This window comes from Arachis ipaensis, chromosome B5 (genome assembly GCF_059453495.1).
Source record: "Arachis ipaensis isolate K30076 ecotype BB chromosome B5, ASM5945349v1, whole genome shotgun sequence".
Classification (NCBI taxonomy): Eukaryota; Viridiplantae; Streptophyta; class Magnoliopsida; order Fabales; family Fabaceae; genus Arachis; species Arachis ipaensis.
Genome location: NC_142440.1, coordinates 28,470,864 through 28,498,507, shown reverse-complemented (window position 1 = coordinate 28,498,507; position 27,644 = coordinate 28,470,864). Strand labels below are relative to the sequence as shown.

The 27,644-nt window shown below is 35.7% G+C and overlaps 4 protein-coding genes, 2 non-coding genes and 1 pseudogene across 6 annotated transcripts; 2 read left to right on the top strand and 5 right to left on the bottom strand.

Annotated features, from left to right (window-relative positions):
* Positions 1 to 6,656: 6,656 nt before the first annotated feature.
* On the bottom strand, positions 6,657 to 10,422 carry LOC107643502 (Putative thiol-disulfide oxidoreductase DCC). Its single transcript, XM_016347171.3, has 4 exons — positions 9,852 to 10,422; positions 8,660 to 8,827; positions 6,957 to 7,361; positions 6,657 to 6,775 (listed from the first exon to the last, which is right to left on the bottom strand). The coding sequence occupies exons 1-3, from the start codon at positions 10,315 to 10,317 to the stop codon at positions 7,141 to 7,143; spliced, it is 855 nt and encodes a 284-aa protein (XP_016202657.2). The 5' UTR covers positions 10,318 to 10,422; the 3' UTR covers positions 6,657 to 6,775; positions 6,957 to 7,140.
* Positions 10,361 to 10,434, bottom strand: TRNAN-GUU (transfer RNA asparagine (anticodon GUU)). The gene has a single exon. It is a non-coding gene; the product is annotated as a tRNA-Asn (tRNA).
* Positions 10,435 to 11,206: 772 nt separating this feature from the next.
* Positions 11,207 to 14,087, bottom strand: LOC107643503 (uncharacterized). Its single transcript, XM_016347172.3, has 4 exons — positions 13,449 to 14,087; positions 12,807 to 13,014; positions 11,627 to 12,394; positions 11,207 to 11,522 (listed from the first exon to the last, which is right to left on the bottom strand). Exons 1-4 carry the CDS (start codon positions 14,020 to 14,022, stop codon positions 11,435 to 11,437), a joined length of 1,638 nt encoding a protein of 545 aa, XP_016202658.1. The 5' UTR covers positions 14,023 to 14,087; the 3' UTR covers positions 11,207 to 11,434.
* Positions 14,088 to 14,165: 78 nt separating this feature from the next.
* TRNAV-AAC (transfer RNA valine (anticodon AAC)) lies at positions 14,166 to 14,239 on the top strand. The gene has a single exon. It is a non-coding gene; the product is annotated as a tRNA-Val (tRNA).
* Positions 14,240 to 16,796: 2,557 nt separating this feature from the next.
* LOC107641820 (uncharacterized) lies at positions 16,797 to 18,182 on the bottom strand (annotated as a pseudogene).
* A 3,556-nt stretch (positions 18,183 to 21,738) lies between these two features.
* Positions 21,739 to 22,265, top strand: LOC148563701 (uncharacterized). Its single transcript, XM_088486577.1, has 2 exons — positions 21,739 to 21,927; positions 22,026 to 22,265. Exons 1-2 carry the CDS (start codon positions 21,739 to 21,741, stop codon positions 22,263 to 22,265), a joined length of 429 nt encoding a protein of 142 aa, XP_088342703.1.
* An 853-nt stretch (positions 22,266 to 23,118) lies between these two features.
* LOC148563700 (uncharacterized) lies at positions 23,119 to 24,377 on the bottom strand. The gene is made up of 3 exons (XM_088486909.1): positions 24,369 to 24,377; positions 23,663 to 24,254; positions 23,119 to 23,564 (listed from the first exon to the last, which is right to left on the bottom strand). The coding sequence occupies exons 1-3, from the start codon at positions 24,375 to 24,377 to the stop codon at positions 23,119 to 23,121; spliced, it is 1,047 nt and encodes a 348-aa protein (XP_088343035.1).
* Between the last annotated feature and the right edge of the window lie 3,267 nt (positions 24,378 to 27,644).

Here is a 27,644-nt window from a genome sequence, read left to right as displayed (position 1 = left end):
CAAAAACAATCACCACAACAAACCTTAAGTAGTAAGTTCAGTCCAGGACCAAAACCGAAGACCCAACCCACTGCAATTCATAGTAGTAAGTCCAACCCACCACCAAAACAATGACCCAATTCACTGCAAAATTTATAACTAAGCTCAAACTGAAAGAGTCCAAGAAGCGTGATCCACCAAAGAGATGCTCCTAAAGAAGCAAAAATATAGCAACATATGCAAGAAGGTCTTTAATAAGAGTAGCTTATAATGGGACTTTTAAAAGATTATCTGCTAAGGAAAAAGAGCCTAAAACTGTGACAGTGACATTGTTTAGCTCAGATGATCATTAAATAGTCATGATAGTTATAATAATATAGAGAATGAATCAACAAGAAAAAAAATGATATTAAACTAAGGATTGCAACAACTGCCAAACTAATTAAAGAGAATAGTATTATTATGGTTGGAGATGATGGTTTGTTGTGTGTAAACTCATCAAGGTCTAAGGACGATGAACTATTTTTTGGACCAACTCCAAAAGTTGGTGATATATCATATCATGATGCTTAAGATGGAACTTATGATGAATCTGATGGTGGAAAGTCATGGCATTCGAGGAAAATGAAGACTCTTCCTAGCTCTGAAGATGAGTTGGAGGAGATTGATTTAGATGAGGTCTTTCCAGTGTTCAGAGAAGGAGGAAGGTTTGAAGAGCTTAAACTTGAGGTTGGAATAAAATTTAATACAAAGAAGGAGTTCAAGGAGACTTTGCGTGAGTATTGTATTCAGGAAGGAAGATGGATCTGGTTTAGGAAGAACGATAGTGTAAGGATGAGAGTTTTGTGTAAGAGGGAAGATTGTGGTTGGGTCGTATATGCTTTTCAGGGCAGTGAGGGCAATTGCTAGTAGATCAAGACTTTTATGAATGATCATACTTGCCCAAGGGAGACTAAGAATATACTGGCTAATAAGAAGTGGCTAGCTTGCAAATTGGTGAAGAAACCGAGAAAATATCCTAATCTTAAGTACTCTGAGGCTGCATGACAAACGCTAAACACCAGTTTAGAAATTTCACAAGTTTAAAAGCTCAAGTTCATTGTAGCTCTAAACCGGAATTCAACACCCTTCCAAGTTTAGTTTAAAATGTCACAATTCAAATCAAATACCACGAGTTTAATCCCGAGTCATTTTCCCTAGGAATCATAATCAAGTGCTCAATTATTGGCTATGCAGAAAAAAGAGATTTTGATCATAATTAACAGGAATTCAAATAGTAAGAAATTAAAGAAGCAACAAGAAATTAAACTAAGAACAATTAAGACAATTAACTAGTAAAAAAAAGTAAATTCAAATGCTAAAAAGATCTTGGCAAGAGTTTGAGAGTTAAGGATCACTATCCTTGTCACTAACCACAACATGATAATTACAAAGAGAAAACCCAGTTCGTTAACCTCTGCAAATTAAGAAAAGTCAATTAGGTTTAATGAATCCTAATCCATAAGTCCTAACTAACTTACTAATTGAATTAGTAAAAGATTAGCGTTAGAAAAATAAGATTAATTAATATCTCTAAATTATCAATCAACTTAGACATTAATGACTCAAAATCACCCAAATTCTCAACCCTAAGCCAAGAAGGAGAAAATCTACTCTATAACTAGTCCAAATATTTTATCAAATACTTGGTGTGCATAAATATAAAATTTCATAAATTGTAAAAAATAGTAAAAACTATAACAATCAACTATAGAAATTTGATAATAATAACTCAAATAAGCATAAATAAAACAATAAATTCACATAATTCATAAAGTAGCAAAATTAAAGAAAGCTAAACTAACACTAAATTCTAAGAGAAGTATAATAACACAACAAGAAAATAAGAGCTAAAACTACAATTAAACAAAACTAAAACCTAAACTAACAGGAAAATCAAGTAAAACCCTAGGGATTTTAGAGAGAAGTTGAAACTTCTCATATTAGAATCCAACTAAAAACCTAAGCAAATGTAAAAATAATGAGTAAGTGTATGAGTATTTCTTCTTTTCTCTTCATCTTAGCTTCAAAATATATCAAAAAATAGCTATTGGGGTCTTTGGAAAGCTCAAAACATGAGAATGTACGTGTTCCATTAACTCAGCACGTGGAGTCATCTCGCGTAGCGAGATTCTCGGTTAAGCGAGCTGCCAGATGTGCCCTACTCTGAAGGCTCTGTCTCAGGGAGAAATAAGGGCGAGCTAGAGAGCCAGAATGCGAGGTTTTGAGGAAAGGAAGAAGAAGACGCCCGCATCGGCGTTGGATGGTAGCCGGCGGCGAGACAAAGAAGGCAAGGGATAGGGGAAGAGAAAGAGAGAGAAATGGGTTTCGCGGCAGGTTGGTCGACAAAGGAGAAGAAGAAGGGGAAAAGAAAAAAAGAGGGTGGTGGTCTGTGGTGTGGCAGTCGACGAAGGTGGCGATGGAGCAATTGCGATAAAGGTGCTCGAAGATAATGGCAGCGAGGCAAAGCAGAAGAGAAAAGAGGAGAAGAGAAGAAAAGCAAAAGGGTTGCGGCGGTGGTTCATGGTAGTGATCGGGAGGCTCAACGGCGGTGATGGAGGTGGAGGGTAAAGATGAGAGAGGGAGAGGGGCTGTTGCACAAGAGAAGATGGGAGGGGGGGGCTCGCTTACGCGAGAAATGCTCGCGCAAAAGCGACGTTTTCCATTTGTTTTTCCCTCTTCGCGAGACATAAGCTCATGTACGCAAGCTCCTCTCTTTTTTTAAAAGCCACCTAAGCATAAAAAGGATTTTTTAATCTATATTTTTACCTTCTACAATCAAATTAAAATCTAAAATAAATAGTTAACTAAAAACTTTACAAATACAACCAAAAAGAAGAATCAAATTAAGAAAAACAATGAACAGAACGATTTTTTTTTACATATTACCTCTAATAAAATTTTCAATCTCCAAAAACTATTTCTACCATTCAAACATGCAATTAACAAAAAAAATCTACCAAAATGAGTTAATAAAGAAGATAAATATTTACAAGAATAATAAAAAAAAGTGAAATTTTAAAGGTTTTACTATGGTAGAGTGTCTCCTACCTAATACTTTTATTTATCGTCTTTAAGTTGGACAGTTAATGAGGCTTTTGTCAAGGCGGTTTACGCTTAAATTCATCCTTTAATTCCCACCAACGCTTGAATTTCCAATGATCTCCAGGATTTTAAATTACTAGCAACAAACTTCTAAGAATTTCAAGACAAGGAAAGAGTCCCCCAACTTGTTGAATGTCACATTGTATACCGGAGGTCCCAAACCTTATTTGTCCATTCGCATTTTTGTTAATCTTCAAACTTCTATTCGTGTGACAAAATTTTTGAATTCTCCTTTAACCTCAAAATCCTCATTCAAAATCCCATGAATTTAGCCTTGCACTATTTTTGGTCTCCAAATCTTGATATTCTACCTCTAGTGAACTTTGATTCACATTGTCACCCGACATCCAATTCCTTCTAAGAAAATGTAAAAATAATGAGTAAGTGTATGAGTGTTTCTTCCTTCCTCTTCATCTTGACTTCAAAATATATCAAAAAAATAGCTATTGGGAGCTTTTGGAAAGCCCAAAATATGAGAATGCACGTGTTTCATTAACTCAGCACGTAGAGTCGTCTCGCGCACGCACGATTCTTGCTTAAGCGAGAAAATATCATTTAAGCGTGATTCTCATTTGTACAAGAAACTCTCGTTTAAGCGAGCTTCTCGTTTGGGTGAGAAAAGCTCATTTCAGCAAGATGCCAGATAGCTTCCCTTCTGAATTGCTTTCCAAATTGTCTTCTTTGCTTCATTCTTTTCAATCTTTCGAGGCCGTTGATGTACTTTATAGCATGTGATCTTGATAAACGAAAATCTACTACAGGATATGTATTCATACTTGCAGGAGGAGCTGTGAGATGGCTATCTAAAATTACAGACTATTGTTGCTCTATCTACTACAGAAGGTGAATATATGGTAGCTACACAAACATGCAAGGAAGCTATTTGAATCCAAATGTTGATGGAGGAACTCGGACACCAAAAATAGAAAATTTCTGTATATTGTAACAATCAAAGTGCCTTGCACATTGCAAGAAATCCTGTCTTTCATTCAAAAACAAAACACATTGGAGTACAATATAAGAAGTAGTAGAAGAAGAGAGTGTTGATATGCAAAAGGTTCACACTAAAAGATAACCTAGTAGATGCCATGATAAAACCAATCAATACTGAAAAGTTTAAATGGTGTAGATCCTTATATGGCCTATTGAATACATGAGCAACATGAATTTTTTTTTTTTTTTTGAAAATTTACCAAAATTAGCTTTAAGTGAGAGATTGTGAAAATTAGTAAGGCTAATTTTAGAAAATAAATAAATAATAGCTAAATAAAATAAAAGGTGATAAACAATCCTAATTTATAATCATAGAAGTTTAAAGATTGGAAAAAAAATTATATACCTCTAATTGACGGATTGTTCATATTAAACAAATTCATCTATAAATTAAGTATTTTTTTAATTCATTTCAATCAATTCATCCAATAAAAATTAGTAACATTGAATTATATAAAGAATTTTTTCTTTGAGAGATTTTCTCTTAGATTACAGAAAGAGGTGTATTCTCCGTTTGTCAAGAGATGATGTTATTATAATCTCTTTGTTATAGAGAGAAATTGTAATTCTCAAAAAAAGTTATACAAATTTCTAATTTTTTCATCTATATATTTTGCTGCATCATTTGTCTGTCGACTTGTCTGGTAGGCTTTTTGTCTTGCTATTTCTAGCATTTATTGGAACCCTCTATCCCTACAGTCGTGGAGGATAGTTGAATTACCTTGTCCTGCTATATGCCCTTTCAATTGTTTTTGCCGGGTACTCATCAGCATCCTTCTATGGCCAGTTTGTTGGAAATGGACGGGTAATCCTATCCGCATTTAACATGGAAAGTAAATGATGTCTCGTTATATTTTTCTATCAACATCCTATGTCTATTGTGTGATTTGATTATGATTCCAGTAAAGGAGTGTTAGTTTAGCAGCGATTCTTTACACTGGACCATTTTCATAGTCTCTATCCTCAACATTATTGTAATATCTTATGGTGCCACAACTGCTCTCCTATTTCCATTATGGTGATTCTTGCTATATTCATAGTCAGGATAATTGTTTTGCTTGCATGTTGATTACCAGGGGCATGCATTTAATACATTTCCAGAGATGGGCGATACATGAATACCAGATGACATTTTTGAAATGACACCTCTAATTCGGAATTTCTTCGAGAATACAACTGTGCAGGTAAATTATCTTTGCTGATATAAATGAAAACGTTCAAATTGTGAAATTTGAAGTCGATGTTAAGAAATGCTTTTTGAAGAACCTATATTTGACATGAAAGCCATATATTCATCCACTTTAAGTGTGTCTTGGTAGGAGAAGTTTTGATTTCAAATCTCATTTTTTTATTCCTCCAAAGGTTCTTTAAGTCTTATTGTGCCTATGATGGAAAACTTAACGCAACCTGCTAATAATTGCTTCTCTTTCAACAGCTTGTCCATTGGATACTGGCCACTGCATCTCTAGTTTTAGTCGGCATTTCATAGTCCTTTTTATTGGTGGTCTTGTGCCCTTTAGTGTAATCAGATGTATGCTAGTATGTGGGGTTACAAAATATACACTCGTTCTAACATTTTCTCGTCACATTTATCATTGCTATTGTTCATAATTGCATTCATCAAAATTTAGTTTAAGCAGTGCAAAAGAGAAGACGAAAAACATATCAGAACAAATTATGAAGATGAAAATTTGGGAATCAGGGTTTTAAAATTGAGAATGGACCAATTTATGTTTTTTAAAATAAAGTTTAGACACTATTTTTAGTTGAACTCATTGTCTATCCATATCAACACTTGACAGTACACATTAGCAACGTTAATATAGATGGTGACTTTTGGACGAACGGAGACTCGCGTTTCCAAGAATAGAGGATATATTTGATCTTTTAAAAAGTGGGGGACTTATTTGATGTGAGTTGAGAATTTCATAGACCATTTTAGACATTATCTTCAAATAAATTTCTCCAATAACAATTAAACAAAACATAGAGGGTAATTAATCCCCTATTGAAACTCGACTTCACGTGAAGTTGATAAATGAGAGCCATTAGATGATTTGACTAAAATTTCATCTAATGACTCTCAACTATCAACTTCACATGAAGTCAACTACCTAAATTTTCACCATTTATGAGAGGATTGGGTAAAAATGACCATATATTACATGAATGTCCTAAATTGTTTTCTAGTTACATATTTGTTTTGTTTTAATTTATATAAATCATTACAGGCGTAACAATTTAGACTTGCACGTTAATCGCTCTATCCTGCAACAATTTAGTAAGCGTTCAAACTTCGAAGTCATGATACTAAATCATTGTAAGCTCCAATATTTTGGCAATGTATAAAGTTGAGAAAGCAAATCTAGATTCGGGGTATTGTTCATTATTAAAATAATTGTTCGCTATTAAAAACTAATTATGTTATATTAACTACATTTTATTTAGTCACCAAAAAAAAAACTACATTTTATTTTGAGAAAAAAAGAAAAGTGGTAGTTGTGTAATTGTTGCCGTATACATATAGAGAGCGAGCTAGATTCAGGGCATAAATAACATTTTTCTTTTTCTTTATTATTTATTTATTTATTTATTTTGAGATTGTTATCTAGATTGCACCTATAGTATTGACATATCAACACTCTAAACTGCCAATAACCTAAAAGGTTATATTACGTGTACACCAAAATCAGTCACCAAAGTCAGCCACCAGTATAAAATATATGTTGGAATACAAATACATATTGAAAATAAATTAAATCATACATGTATTTATACATAAATACATTGGTGGCTGATTTTAGTGGCTAATTTTAATGTACAAATAGTATTTCCCTAACCTAAATCTTAAGAATGTCGTGTCCTAATCCTAACTACGTTGAAAAGCAAATTGTTTTCTGAATGAAGGAAAGGATACCATTCATTCAGGCAAATGGAATTTACAATTTACCTCTCTCGAAGAGAAGATATCAGAAAAGTGAGCGTGACTGATACATTTTGGCAGCAACAACTAGCCAACTAGAACTACAAATGTTGATCTCGGCCCATCATTTCTTCCCTATCTATGAAACGCTCAAGCAGCTCTTTCTCTTGCAAAACCAAACAATCTTCAGCCTTCCCAAACCATTCATACCGCTTTTTCGCCACATAATCATAGACCGCATCCCTGATTGGAGTTGGAATCACCCAGAGTGTGCTCAAAGCAGAGTAAGGTAGTGGCAAGTATGATAGTACTCGCAATGCAGCTGCAGAGTCATGAGTCACAATGATGGACACACTCACATACATGGAAACCAGGAGAGAATCGTGATAATATATTTTACAATTGCTCATTTGTGATTAATGTCTAGCTAATATGTTCTGATATTTATCCCAAGCATCATGCAAATGTCATTGACAAGGTAACTGGGTTTAGATTTAGAGATTTATCATGATGTAACTTTGAAATTTTACATGTTGAGAATCAAACGCAACTTTGAAATGGCACACAATTGGACAGCGTAATTATTGAGCTTGTTTTATGCGAGTAAAAAACTTAGAATGAGAAGTATCACCCATGAATCGGAGATGAACTATACCTCAACACCTTTGTAAATTGTGTAATGGTTTTATACTTTTATCTTAAATATCATGAGCATATTAGATATCTTTAATATTAGATATATATTGACATTAATCAGTCTGAAGACTTAAGTCTAGTATTCTCATAGATCAGTGTTAGTATTTTATCCTTTACATCACAACATACCAATATATTCTCTCATTAATCTTCTCTGTTGAAAACTATTAATCTGAACAGTAAGCATAATGAGAAAGAAGACATTCACTAAATAGGAGCCTACACAGAAGACAAAAGTATTTATCAAAAACAAGAGGGAGGGAGGGAGGGAGGGTGGAAAACAGTCTCAATATGTTTAACAGGACGAATTTATTGACACAAATAATTCTTCTATTCACTGAGACTTCCCCCGAGTAACAACTGATCTAGACAGAATATTTATTCGGGTAAATAGCATATTCAAATAAAAAATAAAGCAAGGTCTACTCTTTCACAGCCTAAATTGCCTAACTATTCAAACAAAACCAGAACTCCATCATGATTCCAAGAAAATAGTTTGTAATTTTGGATCCATTAGCACAACTCAGAGTATTTTACTTTTGATTTTAAGATGGCATATATGGCAGTGAGCAACAGCTGTGCATCTAAGTGAATTAGTCCTCTCCATCCTACCATTAGTGGGAGACATGCACTAAATCACCTTTTCTAATAATAGAAACACATTTATTACCCAGTCAATTCAACACAAAAATTAATGAAAGCAAGATTTTCCAAGAAATATTTACTATCCATGATCTAATACCAACATCCAAGACAAATCGCATAATGGTCCCTTCTAAGTTAGCAATCTGCTGGATTTATGTTAAAAATATTGTGCATACATAGGCATGGCCAAAAATAATGTCATGCAGATAATTTAAGACAACCAAAAGGACAAAATGGATATCAGTGAAGCTAAAACAGAATGAATAAGAGAATTCTGACCAGTAGATCCCTGAGAATATGCGTTGAGGCCTTCAACAAATAAAAAGCGGCGGAGTACATCCTCTCTTTCAAGACCACATGCTCTCAAATAGGGCTCCGCGGCTTCAGACTGAACACAACAGAATTTTATCTTTTTGTCCTTGTCTGCCCTGATTACCCATTTCACTCCTGTCAATACAGAATTGTCAAGATATAAGAGACCAAAACACTAGACTACACATCAAACGTGGAACAATGAGGTAAACAAGGCTTGCAAAATTGACTTTTCTTTCTTCACATACAAAGTAAAACGTAGTCCAGTCTTTTTTTCTTTCAGTGGACAGGCCAGCAAGTAAAGCCAGATTTTAGAAAAATTAATAATTAGTCCAGGTTCAATTTTTAATACTGTAGTGCTCAAATCACTATGAACAACACTTAACTCCCCCATGCTTGATTTGTGATTCATATAACATTATAGAGGCAGTTTCCATCCCCCATAACTAAAGTTATCCTCAAGAGATTAAATAAATTACAAGAGATTAGATAAATTATACTACAGTTTCACCATTGCATTTGCAAAGTAACAATAACCTACTGGAAAACTCACCGCTCGGGTTTATAATGATAATGTTGGACACTAACAGTCTAAACTTTAAAGATATAAATTTCGTGGGAACAACAAACAAGGGAAAGCAACTGTCCAATCCCTATTGATCTAGAAAAAAAAATCCAAACCATGGATGCCAATTAGATATGCATTGGTATTCACGAAATCCCCAAGATAAGAGCATTCCCTCCAATATTGTTGTTTCCTAATTCCCCTTGGAGCACAAGGCTGTATAGAAACAAAAGGCTCAAGGGTCCACAAAACAGAGCACACAATAAAAAACCATTGAGCGTTAAAGACACACAATTTTAATTTTTAAAAAATAAAATAAAATAAACAAAAAACGCGTTTGTAAACCATCATAATTTATACAACAAAGTTCTAGAGCTTAAAAAAATAATCGAAAGGCTTTTATATTTCCCTAATTACCCTTATTCTTCCCGCAGCTTCTACTAATAAAATTTCACTTCTGTTTAACCAGCCGCTAATATCCAGAATCAGATAAAAAAAATAATTCGGAAATTTCTCGAAAAATAAAAATATATATTGAAAAATGGAATAAAATGAGTATGATCAAAGTAGAGAAGGCAAGAAAGGGGAATAAACCTCCGTGACAGAGATGGCAAACTCCGTCGTAAACCACGACTCTCGGCTGAAGGAGGGTTGGGGTGACAGGTGGTTCGACAATGGAAGATGAAGAGCCGCGCGAACGAGTGACATCATCTCCGGCTTCGTCGTCATCGTCAGCGTCGGCGATCTTGGCCGCGGTGCTGGGGACGACGTAGTTGGAGGAGGGTTTCAAAGATAGAAAGCGAAGTGAGGAACGTGAGAGTACGAAGGAAGGTTCAGCAGTGATTTTAGTCGTTGATAAGCTTCGGAGCCCTCGTTTAAGCACAATGTTCATTTTTTTTGGGCTGCGTGGAGGTTGGAGAATGCCACGGTTTGGGACTTGGGAGAATGTCAAAGTGTGCGTGTCACTCAGCCACTGCCTCGAAAGCGTTCTGAAGGGGGCCAGAACATAAACCGTGCTTTTCTTGCTCCCGAAGTCTGTTTTTGAATGGATCATACGCATAGCAAAACGAAAGATTATAAGAACTGCAAAGGAAAGTATAATACGCTAGAGGAAGGGCTTGAACCTTCGACCTTGTGGTTAACAGCCACACGCTCTAACCAACTGAGCTACTCCAGCTTGGATAATTATAATTTTAATTTATATTAATACCTTCTTTAATGAAGGAAAAAACGGACGCAGATTTTTCTTCTTTGTTGGTAAAGGAGAAGGTCGATGTAATTCTTAATATCTTAGATTCTTAGTCTTAGGAAATATTGTTAACGAAAAAATCAAACAATTTTTTTAATAACATGACAAATGGCGCAGTACTATTAATCCAACTAAACTAAACTTCATTCCCGAAATAATTGGAATCATTTGAAGCATTGGAACGGAAATTGAGAGGCTAATTCTAATATATGTTTGTTAGTTCAGATATTGATACTAAATTTTAATTTTTATCTCTAGAATTTTAGTACTTCTAAAAAGTAGAGACAGGAATTAAAAATTTTTGGGACAAAAACTAAAATTTTAATAATATCTTATACCTAAAATACCTTCATTTCAATTAATTAATTCCATTTTTATTTTTTATGCAAATTAAATTAGAACTAAATTCTTATTTCAGTATATGTCTCACTTTACACCAAATATAATACTAAAACTTCTTTCAATCGTTGTCTTTGTCTCTTTTTGAAACACTAACTTGGAGACTTGTTAAAAAAATTATAAAATTAATCAATAATGAATGAAAATTTCAATAGATGCATGCTCAATTCTTATTGTTGAAACGTGTGATTTCAATCACATTTAGTAGTATGATTTTCCAAGTGGCCAATAGATCAGTCGTCGTTTTGATATGGCAGTTTGCGATATGAAAGCTTCCGATGAACATCTGGATTCCAACTCATGTGAAGAGAGAAATGATATTAATAAAGAATGATTTGGCAGTCATAGAAATAATGCTGCCCCTATGTTACTACAGAACTGTTTAATTGTACACTGATCCAAAAACTGGCATTTATGGCCAGCTAGAAAGTCCATTTGCATGCAATGTGGCTTTTTAGTTCTGATTCTCAATTTCCAACATGCTGGATAATGGTTTTAGCCTTGCAAATCTCTCGAATTTGGCATAGTACTAACTTTCCTTGGAAGCAGCTACGGCAGCTTTTAATCCATACTTGGCGAAAACATCACTTAGTACAGCCTTTTCCTTGATCTTTAACCTGCACCAATGTCAATGGAATAAACATTTTAGAATGAAAAGCAAGCATGAGAATCATCATCTGATAAACATGTGTAAAATGCACACAGATAATGAGATAATTACCTCTTTGCGGATCCAGGAACATCTAACTTTGGAACCTTCTTGCCTTTCTGTTTCTTAGCTCGCTTTTTCTTCTGCACGCTCTCTTGTCCAACATCAGCAGATGAATTTGGTTCAGCTGTAGGGTTTCTGTCTATCTGCTCTAAGGAAAGTGAACCAATTTCGGAATTGATCTGCATTTCCACACTATCATCATCATCGTCATCAATGAAAGCAGTGGCGGCATCCTGATCCTCTACAGAACCCTCTTCATCTTCTTCTTCTACACTATCATCAGAATCTGCCATGAAAGCGGTGGCAGCATGCAGATCCTCTACATAACCCTCTTCTTCTTCTTCTTCTTCTTCTTCTTCTTCTTCTTCTACACTATCATCATAATCTGTCATGAAAGCTGTGGCAGCAACCTGATCCCCTACAGAACCCTCTTCTTCATCCTCTTCACTCTCATCATAATCTCCTTTGAACACAGTGGCAGAATCAGGATCCTCTCCAGCACTCTCTTCTTCTCCTTCTCCGTATATTTGATTGTCTGCTTCATCTGAATCATCCGAAGTGGTCCCATCCCAAGAACTAAGGGCAGAATCCTTCACGTTCGAAACCTCATTTGAGTCCTCTTCAACACCAGAGACCATGAGAAGTGGAGTAGTGTTGAGATTTGCACTTGATTTCGGAGAAACAGGAGAGGAAGAATGTGCATTTACAAATTCACATTTTATTGGCTTCTGAATCTTGCCAAAAGCAATACTTTGTCCAGAATATAGCTCTATAAACCTGAAGGAATGATCATTTGAGTAAAATATGCCACCACAGGAAAAACAATTAAAATCACTGTGAGCCAGCAACACTTTCTGGCATTGATAATGGTACAAGAAATCAACAACCATTATCACTAGATCCTTAATTCCTAGAAATACACATCTGAAATCATTCCACTTCACCCGAGTAAAAGAAATGAAGCTTGAATTTGTTAACCAAGAGAAGAAAACAATCTTTTAAAGTTTTACATATTTTCACTGTGATAAATAAAATAAGAGTTTCTAAAAGGGAAAAAACTTTTAAGCTGGGTTAAAAGTCCAAATTCTCAAATACCCTTAGCACCACAAAGAAATTATCACCATAATATCTCTCTCATTGCAAGAACTCCATGCACTGTGTATAGACTAGAGTTCTAGAACACACCTACCTAACTGCATCTGCTTCACACTTGAAATCAACAAAAGCAAAACCCTTGCAAATAGGGTCCCGTGTCTTCTTGTTTCCAATAACTTCCGGGACGATATTCACTATGCCTGGAATCCCTTCAAATGAAGATTTCAGATCCCTATGAATGTTCTTCTTTTTCGGCAGGTTCACCAAGCGCACTCGACCACCAATAGGAACAACTTGGGCATCTTCAAAATTTCATGACAACAGTAATAGTCAAATGCCAAATTGTAGACACCGCAGAAAAAAGAAGTAAACAATGGCCTGTTTCATCCAAAGGCCAAACACAAACAAACAAACAAACAAACAAACAAACAAACAAACAAACAACAACATCAACAACATATAAACAACACTAGACCACTAGCAATTTCCTTTGACCATTACCAAGTTCTCATATTCTCTTTTCAGGCTCCATAAAATCTGCACTTCTGGATCAACAAAGATTACAGAATTCATGATAAGAAGAAAAAATTAAGAAACCATCAAAATCTGCTTAAAGGTTAAAACGAATGTATTATTTCACCAAACATAGTAACATGAAACACAAACAAGTGAATAATAGCACAAAAGCAATCACTCTGTGGAATAAAATTCGAACAGTTTTCAAATGTAACTAAACCTTTCTTCTTTTCTTCACTCTTTTTGGAGTTAACGACACCGCTCTTGAGCTTCTTCAAGTTAGCAGCTTGTGCTTCTCTGCTCTGACGCATTTCGTCGAGCAGCTTGTCCTCAACGGAAGTATCATACACTTTCCCTTCCCCGAACCCTCTGGGTTTGTGCTTCAACCACTTCCTCATCTTCTCAAACGGCATCATTCCCTCTTCATCACCACCTTCTTCGTCTTCGTCTTCGTCTTCATCATCATCGTCGTCGTAGTACTCATTATCGACGCCCAAAACGACGTCGTCGTCCTCAAAGTCTTCGTCGTCGTCGTCGTAGTAATCGAATTTATCGTCGTTCGTTTTCGTGCCACGACGCCGTCGCCTCCTCGAAGATGTGACAGGGGAGCGACGCGCGGCGCGTAAACTCACACGGGGTTGTCGGAACCGATGGAAGTGGAGACCAAAGCGCGAAAAGAGTGGGGAGACAATAGCCTGAGAGGCACGTGCGAGAGCGAAGGAATGGCACGTGCCGGTTCTCACTCGAACCGGCAAAAAATTGTAGGGGGCCGGAAGCAAAGCTGAACGGAGCATAGCTTCTTCCTTCTCCGATTTTCAGCTCCTCCTCCTTGCTGCTTCAGTTTATCGTTACCCAAACCAAAAAGTGTAATTAATTTAACATTTTTAAATTACATATATTATTATTATTACTAAATCTGTAATAACTCTAACAACAAGGTGTCGTGGTGTAGTTGGTTATCACGTCAGTCTAACACACTGAAGGTCTCCGGTTCGAGTCCGGGCGACGCCATGTTCTCTTTTTCTATGTTTTTCTTTTCTTTTTTATATTGGGCTCAAGGTATTCTTATATTTTTCTGGCATACCATAAATGATATGGGTCCTGACTCCTGAAGAATTAGGCTTTGACCAGGTTTGAATACCAAAGACAAATGGCACACTAAGAAAACAAAAACACGGACATTTAGATGTCACATGAATTTTTATATGAAACTAATAATTCAAAATTATTAAATAATTTAAGATTTTAAATAAATAAATTATCATCTAATAATTTTTAATTATCAATTTCAATAAAGTGAACTAACGAGTTTTAAAAATAAATATGGTACTAGAGAATTAACAGGCAAAATCTAACTTTTATGCATGATTAGTGTATGAAAATATATTTAATCATAAATTGAAACATTAGCAAAAGTGTTCAAACATCCACCAACTTAAAAGTCTTTCAAATAAAATCATTTATTTGAAGGAAAATGTTATTTGTATACCATAGAATTGGTGTACAAAGGTATGTATAACTATTCAATCTATCACTATAAATGTCACCAAAAAAAAAATCTTATCACTATAAATTAAATTGTGTCAACATAATATTATTTTTTCCTATTTTGTTTACTCTTAGATTATTAGCTTGATCAAATAATTAAATACTAAATTGAGTGTATAAATTCTGCTACTTTTTTTTTTTTTTACCAAAGATAGGAGACTCGAACCTGCAACCTCTTAATTGAGTATGGGGAGACTATGCCAGTTGAGCTATTACTTATTGGCAATTTGGAAAGATATGAGACTCGAACCCGCGACCTCTTAATTGAGTAATAGCTCAAATGGCATAAACTCCCCATACTCAATTAAGAGGTTGCGGGTTCGAGTTTTCTATCTTTCCAAATTTTTATAAATTCTGCTACTCTTATTCAAATGATAATCTAAAAGATTATAATATTATTTTGTATAAAAATTAAACTCTTAAAAATTATACCGGAATATTAGATATTTTATCAAAATATTATTGTGAGAACGACCCTCTTGTGTTTTTTTTTTAAAGGTAAAGAAAAGGTGGATCCTATATCAATTTTAATCATCTAGACACATGATTATAACTTTTAATAAAAGTACTAGTAATTATATTTTAATTTCGTGACTATAAAATTTGATTTGGGTAATAGGCAAGTTCTCCTACTATTATTACCCACGCTATAACAATCTTCATCCCCTTGGAAATTTTATGCATATTGACTTAATTATGTGTTCCTTACTTCCTTTCTCGGTGCTGCCTGTAATATCTCAAGGTCAAGCACTTCATGCACTCTATAGGACGCTAAAATGTAAATGTTTATTTGTTTAAACGGACAAATTTTATTTTTAAATGGGTTGAGTTCAATTAACTAAAAATAAATAATGGGTTAAACAAATAATTTATTTAATTTTTTTATATATATTTTTCCAAAAATAGTTGTATTTTTGGATAGTTTTGGCCAATATTTTTTTATTTTGATTTAAAAATTTGATTCATTAACTAAAAAATATTATTTATTTAAATTTTTGACATAAAAATAATATTTTTTGTTAAAATATTTTTTAAAAAATATAATAAAATAGTAAACGGACCAATTCATTTAATCTATTAGATTGGCCATAAATAGTTCGAATCATAAAAATTATTATGACCTATAAATAAAATAAATTTAAAACGGATTAACCCATTTAACTCACTTACTTAAATAAAACGGATCAGTTTGTTTGACCGTCCTAATTTTATAGACCAATCAATTCATCATGTATATTTGTTTATTTTCATTTTTTCACATGCCATTCACCACTTATATGTTTAAGTATTGAAGTTCAAATTTTATTTTTTGTAATAATTTATTGATTAATGATAAGTTTTTATTTTTAAATAGAATTTAGATTTATAACAAATTATAATACTTAACTTGATAGATTAAGAGATTGTGAGAAAAAAAAATGATAGATATTCCAATAAAAATTTTATAGTTATTTTTATGTGAAGATATTTTATTTTGATCATTAAATAATAGATTATAAGATTTGATTTTAATATATTATAAAATTATTATTTTTATTTAAAATATAGCTAAATAAATAAATAAATATATTTTTAAATAAAGATCTTTATGAGGTGTTTTTGGGCATAAGTAGGTGTAAAAACAAAATACATATTCCTCTCTATGTGATATTTTGGTAAATGCATACGCCTGCAATTCATACTTAATACTATTTGCTTATACCCTTCTAAAACTATTAGAACATTTTATACTTAACAATGGTAATGCTACTGTGTCGGTTGGCAGCATATGAATTCACATACAATCTTGGCTCCCTACCAAACACACTATCCTGGTCCACGCCTCATGTCTCTGATCCTTGAATAATTAATACCATGAATCCTCCATTATCTTCATTTGGTTTCTCAATAAAGTGCTATTATATATGTAAATTATTTGAGTCTGTCAGATCTTAGGAAAAACCAAAATACCATCTTAGTTATGTAGAATATTTTGAAGGACAGAATTTTCTGGATAGCAGAATGTATAATATAAGGGTATTGTATTAAAAAGAAGATGTATATACAAAATTTATCAGATACAAAACATTCAATCTAACAAGTCTTATGTTTTTAAAAGTGGTAATTTCCCAATATACAGAAACAATAATTATGCTAAATATTGATGTTAACACATGGATCTCATCTGTTATCTATATTTGCCAAGCTCCATCTTCTTCATGATTTTTCTCTGACCATAATATATGGATGAATCTAATATTCCAGCAACAGTGAACACCCCTCCAATAATTGCACAAATGTTGGTCAAGAAATGTAAAAGAGGAGTATGGCTCTCTTTGAAAATAACCTTAATTGGAGATATGTCATAAGAAAAGAATACTCCAGGAACTGAACCTTGCTCTGTTGTATTCGTGAAATGTTCTGTCACAGAATACTGATTTGAATAGATAACATGACCTGTAACATCTTCGTATATTGTCGGAACTACCTTGATGAAATATTGGTATATTCCATGTCCATGAACCGGTCCTTGCACCCATTTTGCATCATCATCATCAAGAGGGTTTACTAATCCAGGATATTGGGCTCCAAAACTGAATTTGTTGATTTGATGGCTTATGTTAAAATGATTATTATCTCGTAAAGCAAGCAAATCAACAAGAAATGAAGAAGTTGAATGGTTAAGAATACTTTTCCCAATTGCAAAATGAAAATCTCCAGCAACCTTATTAATTTGAAGAGATCCATGAATATTGCATCCTTCACCTTCTTCATCCTTTACCCTCTGAACATACCCTTCTCTTTGACACTGATCAAACAAGTCCAAGTTCTCCGGCAACGCCCATTCCTTTTTGTTATACGCTTCTTGAACTTCTTCACAAGAATTACAACAATTGCCATCAGCACCATAACAAGAACCGCAATACTCTTCGTCGTACCCTAATCTGCCACCATGTATTTGTAAAGGCATCTGGATTTTCGGGGCGCCAATTCCATCTTGCATCATTGCTACCACGTTACCATGAGCATCAATTCTTTTTTTCAGGATATTATGTCTTATATTACGATGTTGCTCGCCAGTAATATCCATTGCGTCTAAACTGAGCAACGAACATCTAACATAAGGAAAAGTGACGTCGAAATTGATGTCTAGGGTTTCTCCTCTAGAAGTATCCACCAAAAGCTTAGTCTCTGTGTTAGTATGAAGGTACAAACTTAGTTCAGAAATGAAAAGAAAAACAATGACGATGGTCGATACAACAGTGATGACACCGCCGGTGATTGTGCGGTTATAAAATTCTTTGTGGACTTTTGGATACGCGTCTAAATTACGGAACCTGTTGAAGATCGTGTTCATGGTGGACGGAACCAAAATAAACACTGATCGAGGTTTAGAGAAAGGTTATGAGCTGAGAGGGTAAAGAAGGGAATATGCGTTGAATGGATGGAGAATGAAGGAAGAACCCCTTTTCTCTTTATACCTTTTCATATATTTTTTCTTATTTACATATTTTTGTTATGTTAGTTGGTGACCAAATTAAGCATTTCTTCTACATACAGCTTAATTTAGTTTAACTGTTTTAACGGATTATAACTATTTATTCCATCTTCCCAGGTGGAGATATAAGAAAATAAATTGTTTATATCATTATATGCCTATGTTGTTAGACGATTCCAACTTAATTAGTTTAATTATTAATTAACTAAAATCAAGGGAAGAAGCTGATTAATTACCTTAAATTGGAAAAATAAAAATGGTCTATTAGTTGGTTGCAACTTGCAACACAGCTGATTTTTAATTTAAAACATGCAAATATAAAATATGGCCAGTTCTACAATGAGGTAAACACAGTTGTAGACCACGACAATAATTCATGATATTATCTGTACATGCAATCCAAACAATTTAGTACTTGGTGAATTGTTTAAAGTTTAAACCATATCAAGTGAAACCATCAAAGTTACACTAGAACATGGATATATTTTATCAAAAGTTATTTTTAACTGAAATTTTAAGTGGTTCTCGCTTCTCCTTGTTCCTGTTCCTAACTCTTCCCCGGGAGGGAGTTCCTTTGGTTTACCTATCTCAATAAAGTCTATGATTGGTTCGAAGAACGTCTTGAGATTCAGGCGATTGCCGATGATATAACTAGTAAATATGTCCCTCCTCATGTCAACATATTCCTTCTGGGCCAGGAATGGAAGTTGTCGTTAAGCTCTAGCTGGATTTAGCTTTTAGTGGGCTAGGGTAGTTGTGCATCAATCACCAATGTCAATAAAATTTTTTTAGATGGATTCTGCAATGAGCCAGCCTAACCACTTTGAAATGGGAGAAAGGGTTTGCAAATATAATTACGCCATTCTTACTAGTGTTTTATTGATTAGTATATAATGATTATGGTTTTAATAATTTTAAGTTAAAATTTTTAAAGAATTTGATAATATAGTTGAGTAAGGGAAGAATAGGAGAAGAAAAAGCAACTTGCAAAATTAATTGTTTGAAAAAGAAAAATAAAATAAATGAAATTGCAAATGGAAGTTTATTGGGTTTAAAAAATAATGGGGTAAAGTATGACTTTTGTCCTTAACATTTTCGAAATTTTTTAAAATTGTCCTTAACATTTAATTTGATTTAATTTTATCCTTTACGTTTCAAATAAATTTCAATTTTACCCTTACTGTCAATATTTTAATAGTCAATAGTTAATAAATATTTTTCTTTTAATTTTACCTTTATTCAAAATTCTAATTTTAACTTTTTTTTTGGACATTATCCGAGTCGGACCAGACCAAACTTACCTAAACCCTAAAGAACCCAACCTAACCCATGACTAGAACCCATTCATCGCCTAATGCCAATTTAAAAACTTAATCTTTTTCCCTCGTTCAACTTCATTTTTCGTTCAGTCGCATCATAACCATTGTCAGCATCACACAAAGAGAGAGGAAAAAGGAAATGAAGAAAGAAGTAAAGAACTGCCGGCCAAGGAATGCCGCTGCCATTGAACCACCGACGAGTCTAAGAGGAGAAAGAGACAAATCACATAAAGCAGAGACACTTGTAATGGCTATTCTAGCACCTTACCGGTGAGCTCTCTCTCTCTCTCTCTCTCTCTCTCTCTCTCTCTCTCTCTCTCTCTCTCTCTCTCTCTCTCTCTCTCTCTCTCTCTCTCTCTCTCTGCGTGTGTCACAGTGATAGCAGCGGTAATGGCGTCCTCCACCAGTTCTCTCTCCTCCCTCTCTTCCTCCTTTGATTCTTCTCTTCTTCTATTCTTCTGTCAGTGATAAATGAAGTTAATGATGATGATTTTAAATTTAGAAGTTAAGTTGTGTTGGTTGTGAGAGTGGCAGTAGGGATGTATTGGTAGTGGTGATTGTTAATGGAAGAGAGATGTTGATAGTAACCAAAAAAGAGATGAGATAATAGAGGGTGGAATTGATGGGATTGGGATTAGATTAGAACTTTTAAGTAGATTGGGGTTAAAATTAGAATTTTGAATAAGAGTAAAATTGGAAGAAAAAATATTTATTAACTATTAACAGTTAAAAAATTGACGGCAGGGATAAAACTAAAACTTATTTGAAACGGTAAGAATAAAATTGAATCAAATTAAACGTTAGGAACAATTTTAAAAAATTTCAAAAACGTTAGGCCCAAAAAGCATATTTTACTAAAAAAATGTCATAATAAAGATGTTGGACGAAAAAAAAGTTGTCTTTCTCTCTGGTTGAGAAAACCTCTTTCTCCTATGAAGAGCAAACGAACACCAAGCTTTGTTGAAGGTTGTCATCGTCACCTGAGTTTTGGATGCGGTTCTCCTCTCCTATCTTCTCTCTTCTCTCCTCTTTAATCTCTTTCTCTTTTCCCCCTCTCTCCCCTTTTTTTTCTCTTTTTTTACTATTGATCATCATCTTTGTTTTACAGCTTGGTTCACTATTCACCAGTCACATCTATTATCACTACCAGTCTCTCACCATCCACATCTTTCCATTGTCCTTTTTTTTCTTTCACTCGTCTTTCTCCTCTCTTCCCTTTCCTTTTTCTCTAGTTGATGTTCTTATTCTTTTTCTGTCTTTGTTTTAAAGATCTAGATCTAAATCTAAAATAATTTTATTGTGGTTGTTTTCTCATTTTTGTGGTGTATTAGTTCATTTTATAAGTATTTTGGATACGTTACTACCGATCTAAAATAAAGATACAACGAGGAGAATTTTTTGTCTATAAAAATATTTTTAGATTCGAAAAACTTTCAAATATATTTGAAAAAAAAGAAAGGATATTTATCTATGTTGCAATACTTTCTGTGTAAAATTAAAAATAAAAGATATTGAAATTTGTTTCTATTTTTGTGTTATAAGATTCTTTGTAATTGAATATTGTGTCCATTGTTTCCTCTCAAATTATAACTCAATGTAAAAATTTTTTTATTTTGCTTTTTTAGTTTTAAATCTAATGTCTTTTTATAATTTATAAGTATCATTTGACTTTTTTTGTAATAAAAAAAGTTTTTTGTTTGTTAAAAAAGATGTTGGGCCACAAAAGAGGCACTTATAATATCTTTACAACTTTTAGTTCTATTTAATAACAAAATTAAAACATTACACATTACGAGAAGGACCAAACCAAAAGTAAATATTGATCAAGCAAAATTAAGAGTTAATAGTCAAAATCGTCCCTGAAAGATATCTCGATCTCCATTTTAGTCCTCGAAAGATAAAATTAATCAAAGTCGTCCCCGAAAGTTATTCACGTTGGTCGAGTTTGTCCTTCCGTCATGTGAGGTAGTGACGTGGCTAACGTTTGGTGAGGTGGAACGTTAAGTGCCAGCGTGGAGAGGTCCAGCATGGCAACCGTTAATGCTGATAAGATATGTTTGATTAGTTAGGTCAAATTAGTCCTAATGTTACAACCCTAACCCCCAATCTGAAGCATATATGTGCGCGATTCTCAGGTGGCGATGTATCTTTGAGGAGTCGCCGCTATGATGAGTGGAAGCCGGAGTGGTGACCTGCCGTCGCAGTCTATCGGTAGCCATAAGTCGAACTCTACCATGCGACGGAGGAGGAAGATGAAGGACCAGACTTGCTTTTGTGGGTTGAAGACGACAATCAAGAAATCCGGCACAAGAGAGAATCCGGATAGGTTGTTCCACACCTGTGCCAGATACCCGGTGAGTTAGGTTATGATATATTAAGCTTGTTTTCAATATTCCTTTGTCTATTATGCTGGGTTGTTGAAATTGATTTTATTTTTTTTGGAAAAATTCAGAAGGGAAGTCACTGCAACTTCTTTAGGTGGGTTGAGGAAGATGGGTATGTAGCAGGGGCGGAAACTGATGCAGAGGTTGGTGGGGACTATGATGAATGGAGACTGAATGTGTCATGGAGATTGGGTAGCTTGGAGGGTGAGGTTAGAGCAATGAAGATGCTGATAATGTTCCTGTCAGTTGCAGTGGTGGTGGCTACTGTATTGTGTGTATCACTGTTGGTCACATTAATCTCCAAGTAAAGCCACAATTGGAGTGTTATGTTCTTGTGTGTTAGAGGTGTTGTTAGATCAGAGAAATTGAATTAGTTGATATGTAATGATGATGTTAATTATGAATGAAAGTATGGTTTAATTGTCTTTAATTTAACATAAAGTTGTTGTTTAAGCTTGATGGGTTTCATTGAGAATACATGATGGTGATGTGTGAACTATTATAAGTATCTTTTCACCAAATAGAACCATATATAACAGTAGACAAAGTAATTGTAATCCATAACAAACATCATAATTATATTGATATCATAATGTCTTAGTAGACACACTACAAAGGTGAGAAAGGATCCAGACAACATTGTTGAGACAACATTGTTCATGTAAACAAAAAAATATACTAGGCCTAATTTAAATGATCCTGAACACAGAGGCAGTTTACAGAGCCATGTTCCCAAAAAGCAAACTTTTCAACTACATACAAAATATATTTCCTAGTTAAACATATTAATCTTTCTTTCTTGGACGCTTGAACCCTGGAGTAGGCACGAATGTCATAAAGGTTTGCATCTTCTTTGCAGTGGCAGAAGTTGTTCCTTTCAATGTCTCAGCAGATATGGCCACAGGTGACTGGGTGGAGGCATTTGATCTTGCCTTTTTTTTTATTACATGCAGTTTGGGTGGCCTGCCTCTCTTTTCACCCTGCATAGGCCAGTTGCAGACTAATTAATTTCAAGTAAATAAAACAAATGCAATTGGGCAGAATAAAAAGCAGCAAATAAATAACCTGAATGTCTTGAACAGGCAGTTGGGTATCTTGCACTGGTTGGTTGACTTCCACAGCAGGTTCTGGCTGGACTGGGGGAGGAGGGGGAGAATGTGATTAAACTTCATTGTTGGTGTTTGGGTCATCTGTAGGGGGAGCAGGCCCATTAGGAAGGGCAAGCTGAAGTTGCATTTGCCTAGCTTGATCCTCAGCATCCTCCTTTTTCTTCTTTGCACAGCTTCTCTTGTTGTGTCCAACTTCACCACAAAACATGCACCTAATTGGGTTGTACTTCCTCTTCATCTTAGTGCTTGACCCAACTGGCTGCTCTCCTTTGTCCTTTCTCCTCTTCTTGGTAGGCCTCCCAGGTTTAGGCTTGATTGGGGGCGGGACAGGGGCAGGTGAAGATGTTTTCTCCCACAAATCTTGTCCTTTAACCGGGTTAACATTGAAACAGTATGTCCTTTTATACGCCTCCATTGTCAACAACTCATGGCAATACTCCTCAATTCTCTTACCATTTTTGTCTTGAATTGCTGAAATTGCATGCATACATGGCATCCCTGTGCCAAGTGTAGACAGACAAAGTTAATGAGAAAACCAAAAGCAACTCTGACTAATTCATGCTAAGGGAAGCATCTATAGGGTCCGAATGAATTACCTGTGAGTTGCCAGAATCGACAGGTGCAAGTGTGCTTTCCCAGGTCGACCACCATGTTTGTGGGCCAGCCATGTACTTCAAACAGCTCCTCTTTTTCATCCCCGCACCATTGGGGAGCCCAATGACTAGATAACTTTGTCATGGCTTCTAGTCTGCTTTGCTTAACCGGGGGTAAAATTCCTTGATAAGTGCTCAACTTCAGTTTGTTATCGACCATGCTCTTCATGATTATTCTCCTCACCTCCTCAGCCAAAGTTAAAATCGGCTTGGTCCTCTCATGCTTTATCTTAGCATTGAATGATTCGCAAGCATTGTTGCAAATATTGTCATTCTTAGGGTCCTCACTGAAGTAAGCCTTAGTCCAAGCCTCCTTCGGCCACTTTTCAAGATACTGCCAAGCCTGTTCGTTAATCACTTTTACTCTCTTCATGTTCCTCTCGAACTCATTACGTGTCCTTGATCGAGCACACTCCCAAACCAGGTCTTTCAACTCCGTGCTACCCCATTGTTTTGAAAAATTCCGCCACAGATGCCACACACAGAACCTGTGCTGGGCCATGGGCATGACTTCCTTTACTGCTGGGATGAGTCCCTGCCAGATACAAAGAAACCCGAAAAGATTGTTAGTCAAAAGCATCCCTCAATTATGATCATTAAATCAATTTAGTCCTAGAAGTATAACTAATTAAATCAATTTAGTCCTGACCTTCTGCATGTCTGAAATGAGGCACAAGTTTTTGCCAAGGAAGTTGCTAAGGTCTGATTGCAGGAGCTCCAGAAACCATTTTCATTTGTCCTTGTTTTCCACATCCACAATTGCATAGGCAACAACAAATATGTGGTTATTGGCATCCTGAGCACACGCCGTCAATATTTGTCCACCGTGCAGGGTCTTAAGAAAAGCCCCATCCAAACCTATCATCGGTCTACACCCAGCCTTAAATCCTTTTTTACAGGCATCAAGACACACATAGAACCTCTCAAACTGAGGAGGACCCTGTGGCATTGGGATTACACCAACTTGAACTGTAGACCCAGGGTTACTTGTAAGCAACTCATTCGCATAGTCCCAGATAAGTCCATACTGAGCAACTTCATCACCCTCTACCACTTTCCTAGCAGCTTTCAATGCTCTAGTGATGCAGGTGCTGTTCAGGTTTACGTTACACTTCCTCACAAACCACTCATACACTTCACGATGTCTCATTGTAGGATGCTTCCTAAGTTTTGGAACAAGTTTGCTTAGTGTCCACTGTTGGGTGGCTGCCCTGTTTTTTCGCCTTCTAGGACAGATATGGTTGTCAACAAGGGTTTTAATCTGCCACGACCCGTCTTGCTTACTTCGTGCACAGTAAACTACCCAAGGACAACCCTCAGCCTTACACACAGCCCTAACCCGAACATTGTCATTCTTTGTAAACAATATGTTTCTACCTAATTGGATTGTGTAGTCCCTAGTTGCATGCATAAAATGTTCCTTTGATTTGAATATCATACTAACCTCAAACTTGAGGTCCCCGAACTTTGCCTTGTCATTATACTGGGGATAGACAGTTGGTGATTCCTCATCAGAGTCTAGTTCCTGGCCTGAGTCCTCCGAGTGCCATGAGTTGAGATCCGAATCATTGTCCTCAAGGGGATTATCCTCTAGGTCTGCCAAATAGAAACCACAAATTAAGTAATCAGTCATGTGACCAAAATTAAATCAACATCTACAAACCAATTGATTTAACCAAATACCTGAGTCACTTTCATCCTCACTCTCAGAAGCTTCATAGCTTGAATCGTCAGTCTCTATTTCTTTCTCTGCCAATCTGGTCTTAGCAGGCTTGTGCTTCTCCTTAACTTCCCTTTTTTTGTTCAGCCTTGTAGAGTTGACACCATCATCACTGTCACTGCTAGATTCATCATTTCCTAGCACCTTTGGAGGTTTGTAAAGGCTGTCTTCAGCACTCTCATAGGAGTCATGAGAGTCACTGTCTTCCTCAACCTCTATTGCCTTCACATGCCTGCCTGCCCTTGTGGTGGTAGTGACCTTGGCCTTACCTTTAGGCTTAGTTGTAGCAGGGGTAGGTTTGGTAGGCTGACTATAGGCCTTTCTCTGCTGTGATGAAGTTTGCACAGGTTCATGTGACTTCTTGGTGGGCTGAGATGATGGTCTGCTGGGCTTAGTGGTTGGTCTAGTGGGCTTAGCTGATGGACCTGTGGGCTTCAATGATGGTCCAGTGGGCTTAGTGGGCTCCTTAGTGGGCTGCATTGGTTGCTTGGTGGGCTGGGTAGGTAGTTTACTGGGCTGACTTAGTTCCTTTGTGGATTTGGTAGAAAATTTCTTGGACTGAGAAGGCAACTTTGAAGGCTGAGATAATCTGCTTCCTTCAGCTGATGCCTTCGTGGACTCAGAGCTTGCTTTTTGGTGGGATGGTAACTTGGTGGGTTGAGACTGATGTCTCTTGGTCTGGGTTGGGTTAATTTTAGGCACATCTCCTTCCTGCTCATCAACCACACATGGCTCTGAAACACCATGCTCGAAATACAGGTTGATCAAGTTGAAGTTCCTCCTGCAATCCTTCACCATTGCAACCAAATCATCATCTGTGGCCAGCCTCCTCAGCCCATATTCAAGGGGAACTCCTGGAGATTTTCATCAGCACTCCCTAGCCTCAGCATATCCCAGTTCGACATAGTACCCCCTCACAAAGAACACGTCAAGTGTGTCAGCTTCAACTCCCATTAACACCTCTGTGTGATCCGGTTCATAGTACAGATATCCACCCTCATCCTTTTTAAACTTCCCCCCATGGTGAAATACAAAAGTCATCAGAGGACCCTCCATCTACAAGTGCAAATAAATGTAGTCAACATCAAAATCTAAAACAACTCCTCTCTTACAACTGCATGTAAACACATAGCAAACTACATAATCATAACCATCGCAAACCCTCAACTCCCAGAAAAACCCACCACATAAGGACCAGGAAACCCCTAACAAACGCATACAAAATATTGTGCAGCTAGTCCAAACCCTAGCCTCACTAGATGGTTCTTAGAACTAAGACACCCAAAACCAACGGACACCAACATTGCAAAATCAACAGAAACTGTGAAAAAAATTAAGCCTTACCTATGGCAGTTACTGTTCCTTCCTCCAACTACGAAACTCCTCAGCGACCTCCTCCAACGTAGCAGGGCCTACTCTTCTACAAGCCTCGCACACACGAATGCTCAATAACGCCACCAAGTTCTTATCAAAGGATCTTTGTGCAGAGTACCAGGGTAGAGAGAAGACGAGGGGTTTTGGAGCGAAAGTGGAAGAGGTTTGTTACGAGAGAAGAGAAGGGCAGAACGTTTGAATATCCACATGTGGCTCATAAACGACGTCGTTCCACTGATTTGGGGCTGAGGGTATGAAACTACGTCGTTTTGCACCTCTCCACGCTGGCACTTAACGTTCCACCTCACCAAACGTTAGCCACGTCACTACCTCACATGACGGAAGGACAAACTCGACCAACGTGAATAACTTTCGGGGACAACTTTGATTAATTTTATCTTTCGAGGACTAAAATGGAAATCGGAGTATCTTTCAAAGACGATTTTGACTATTAACTCGCAAAATTAAATATAATAGATTCATTTCGAATCTTAAAATGTTTCATTATAATGAATTGATAGGAGTGGTGCTTGAGACATATTGGTTCACTCACAACAAAGACAAAATAGTAAAAATACGAGATAAAATTTGAATATAAAACAGAAAAATTTAATGGGTTAATTGATTAAATGCATTGAATGAGGAGGTTTTTAATTTTTTTTATTATAATTGGAAATGTACAAGAATCAGGTATATATAATAAGCTTAATGTACAGCAAGATCGTGACTTAATTAATCTAATTTCAGCCTAAAATGGGAGGAGACCCACCTAGTTTATACCAAAATTTGGGGCGGTTCCACTTGATTTACTCTAAAATCCTAAAACCAAAA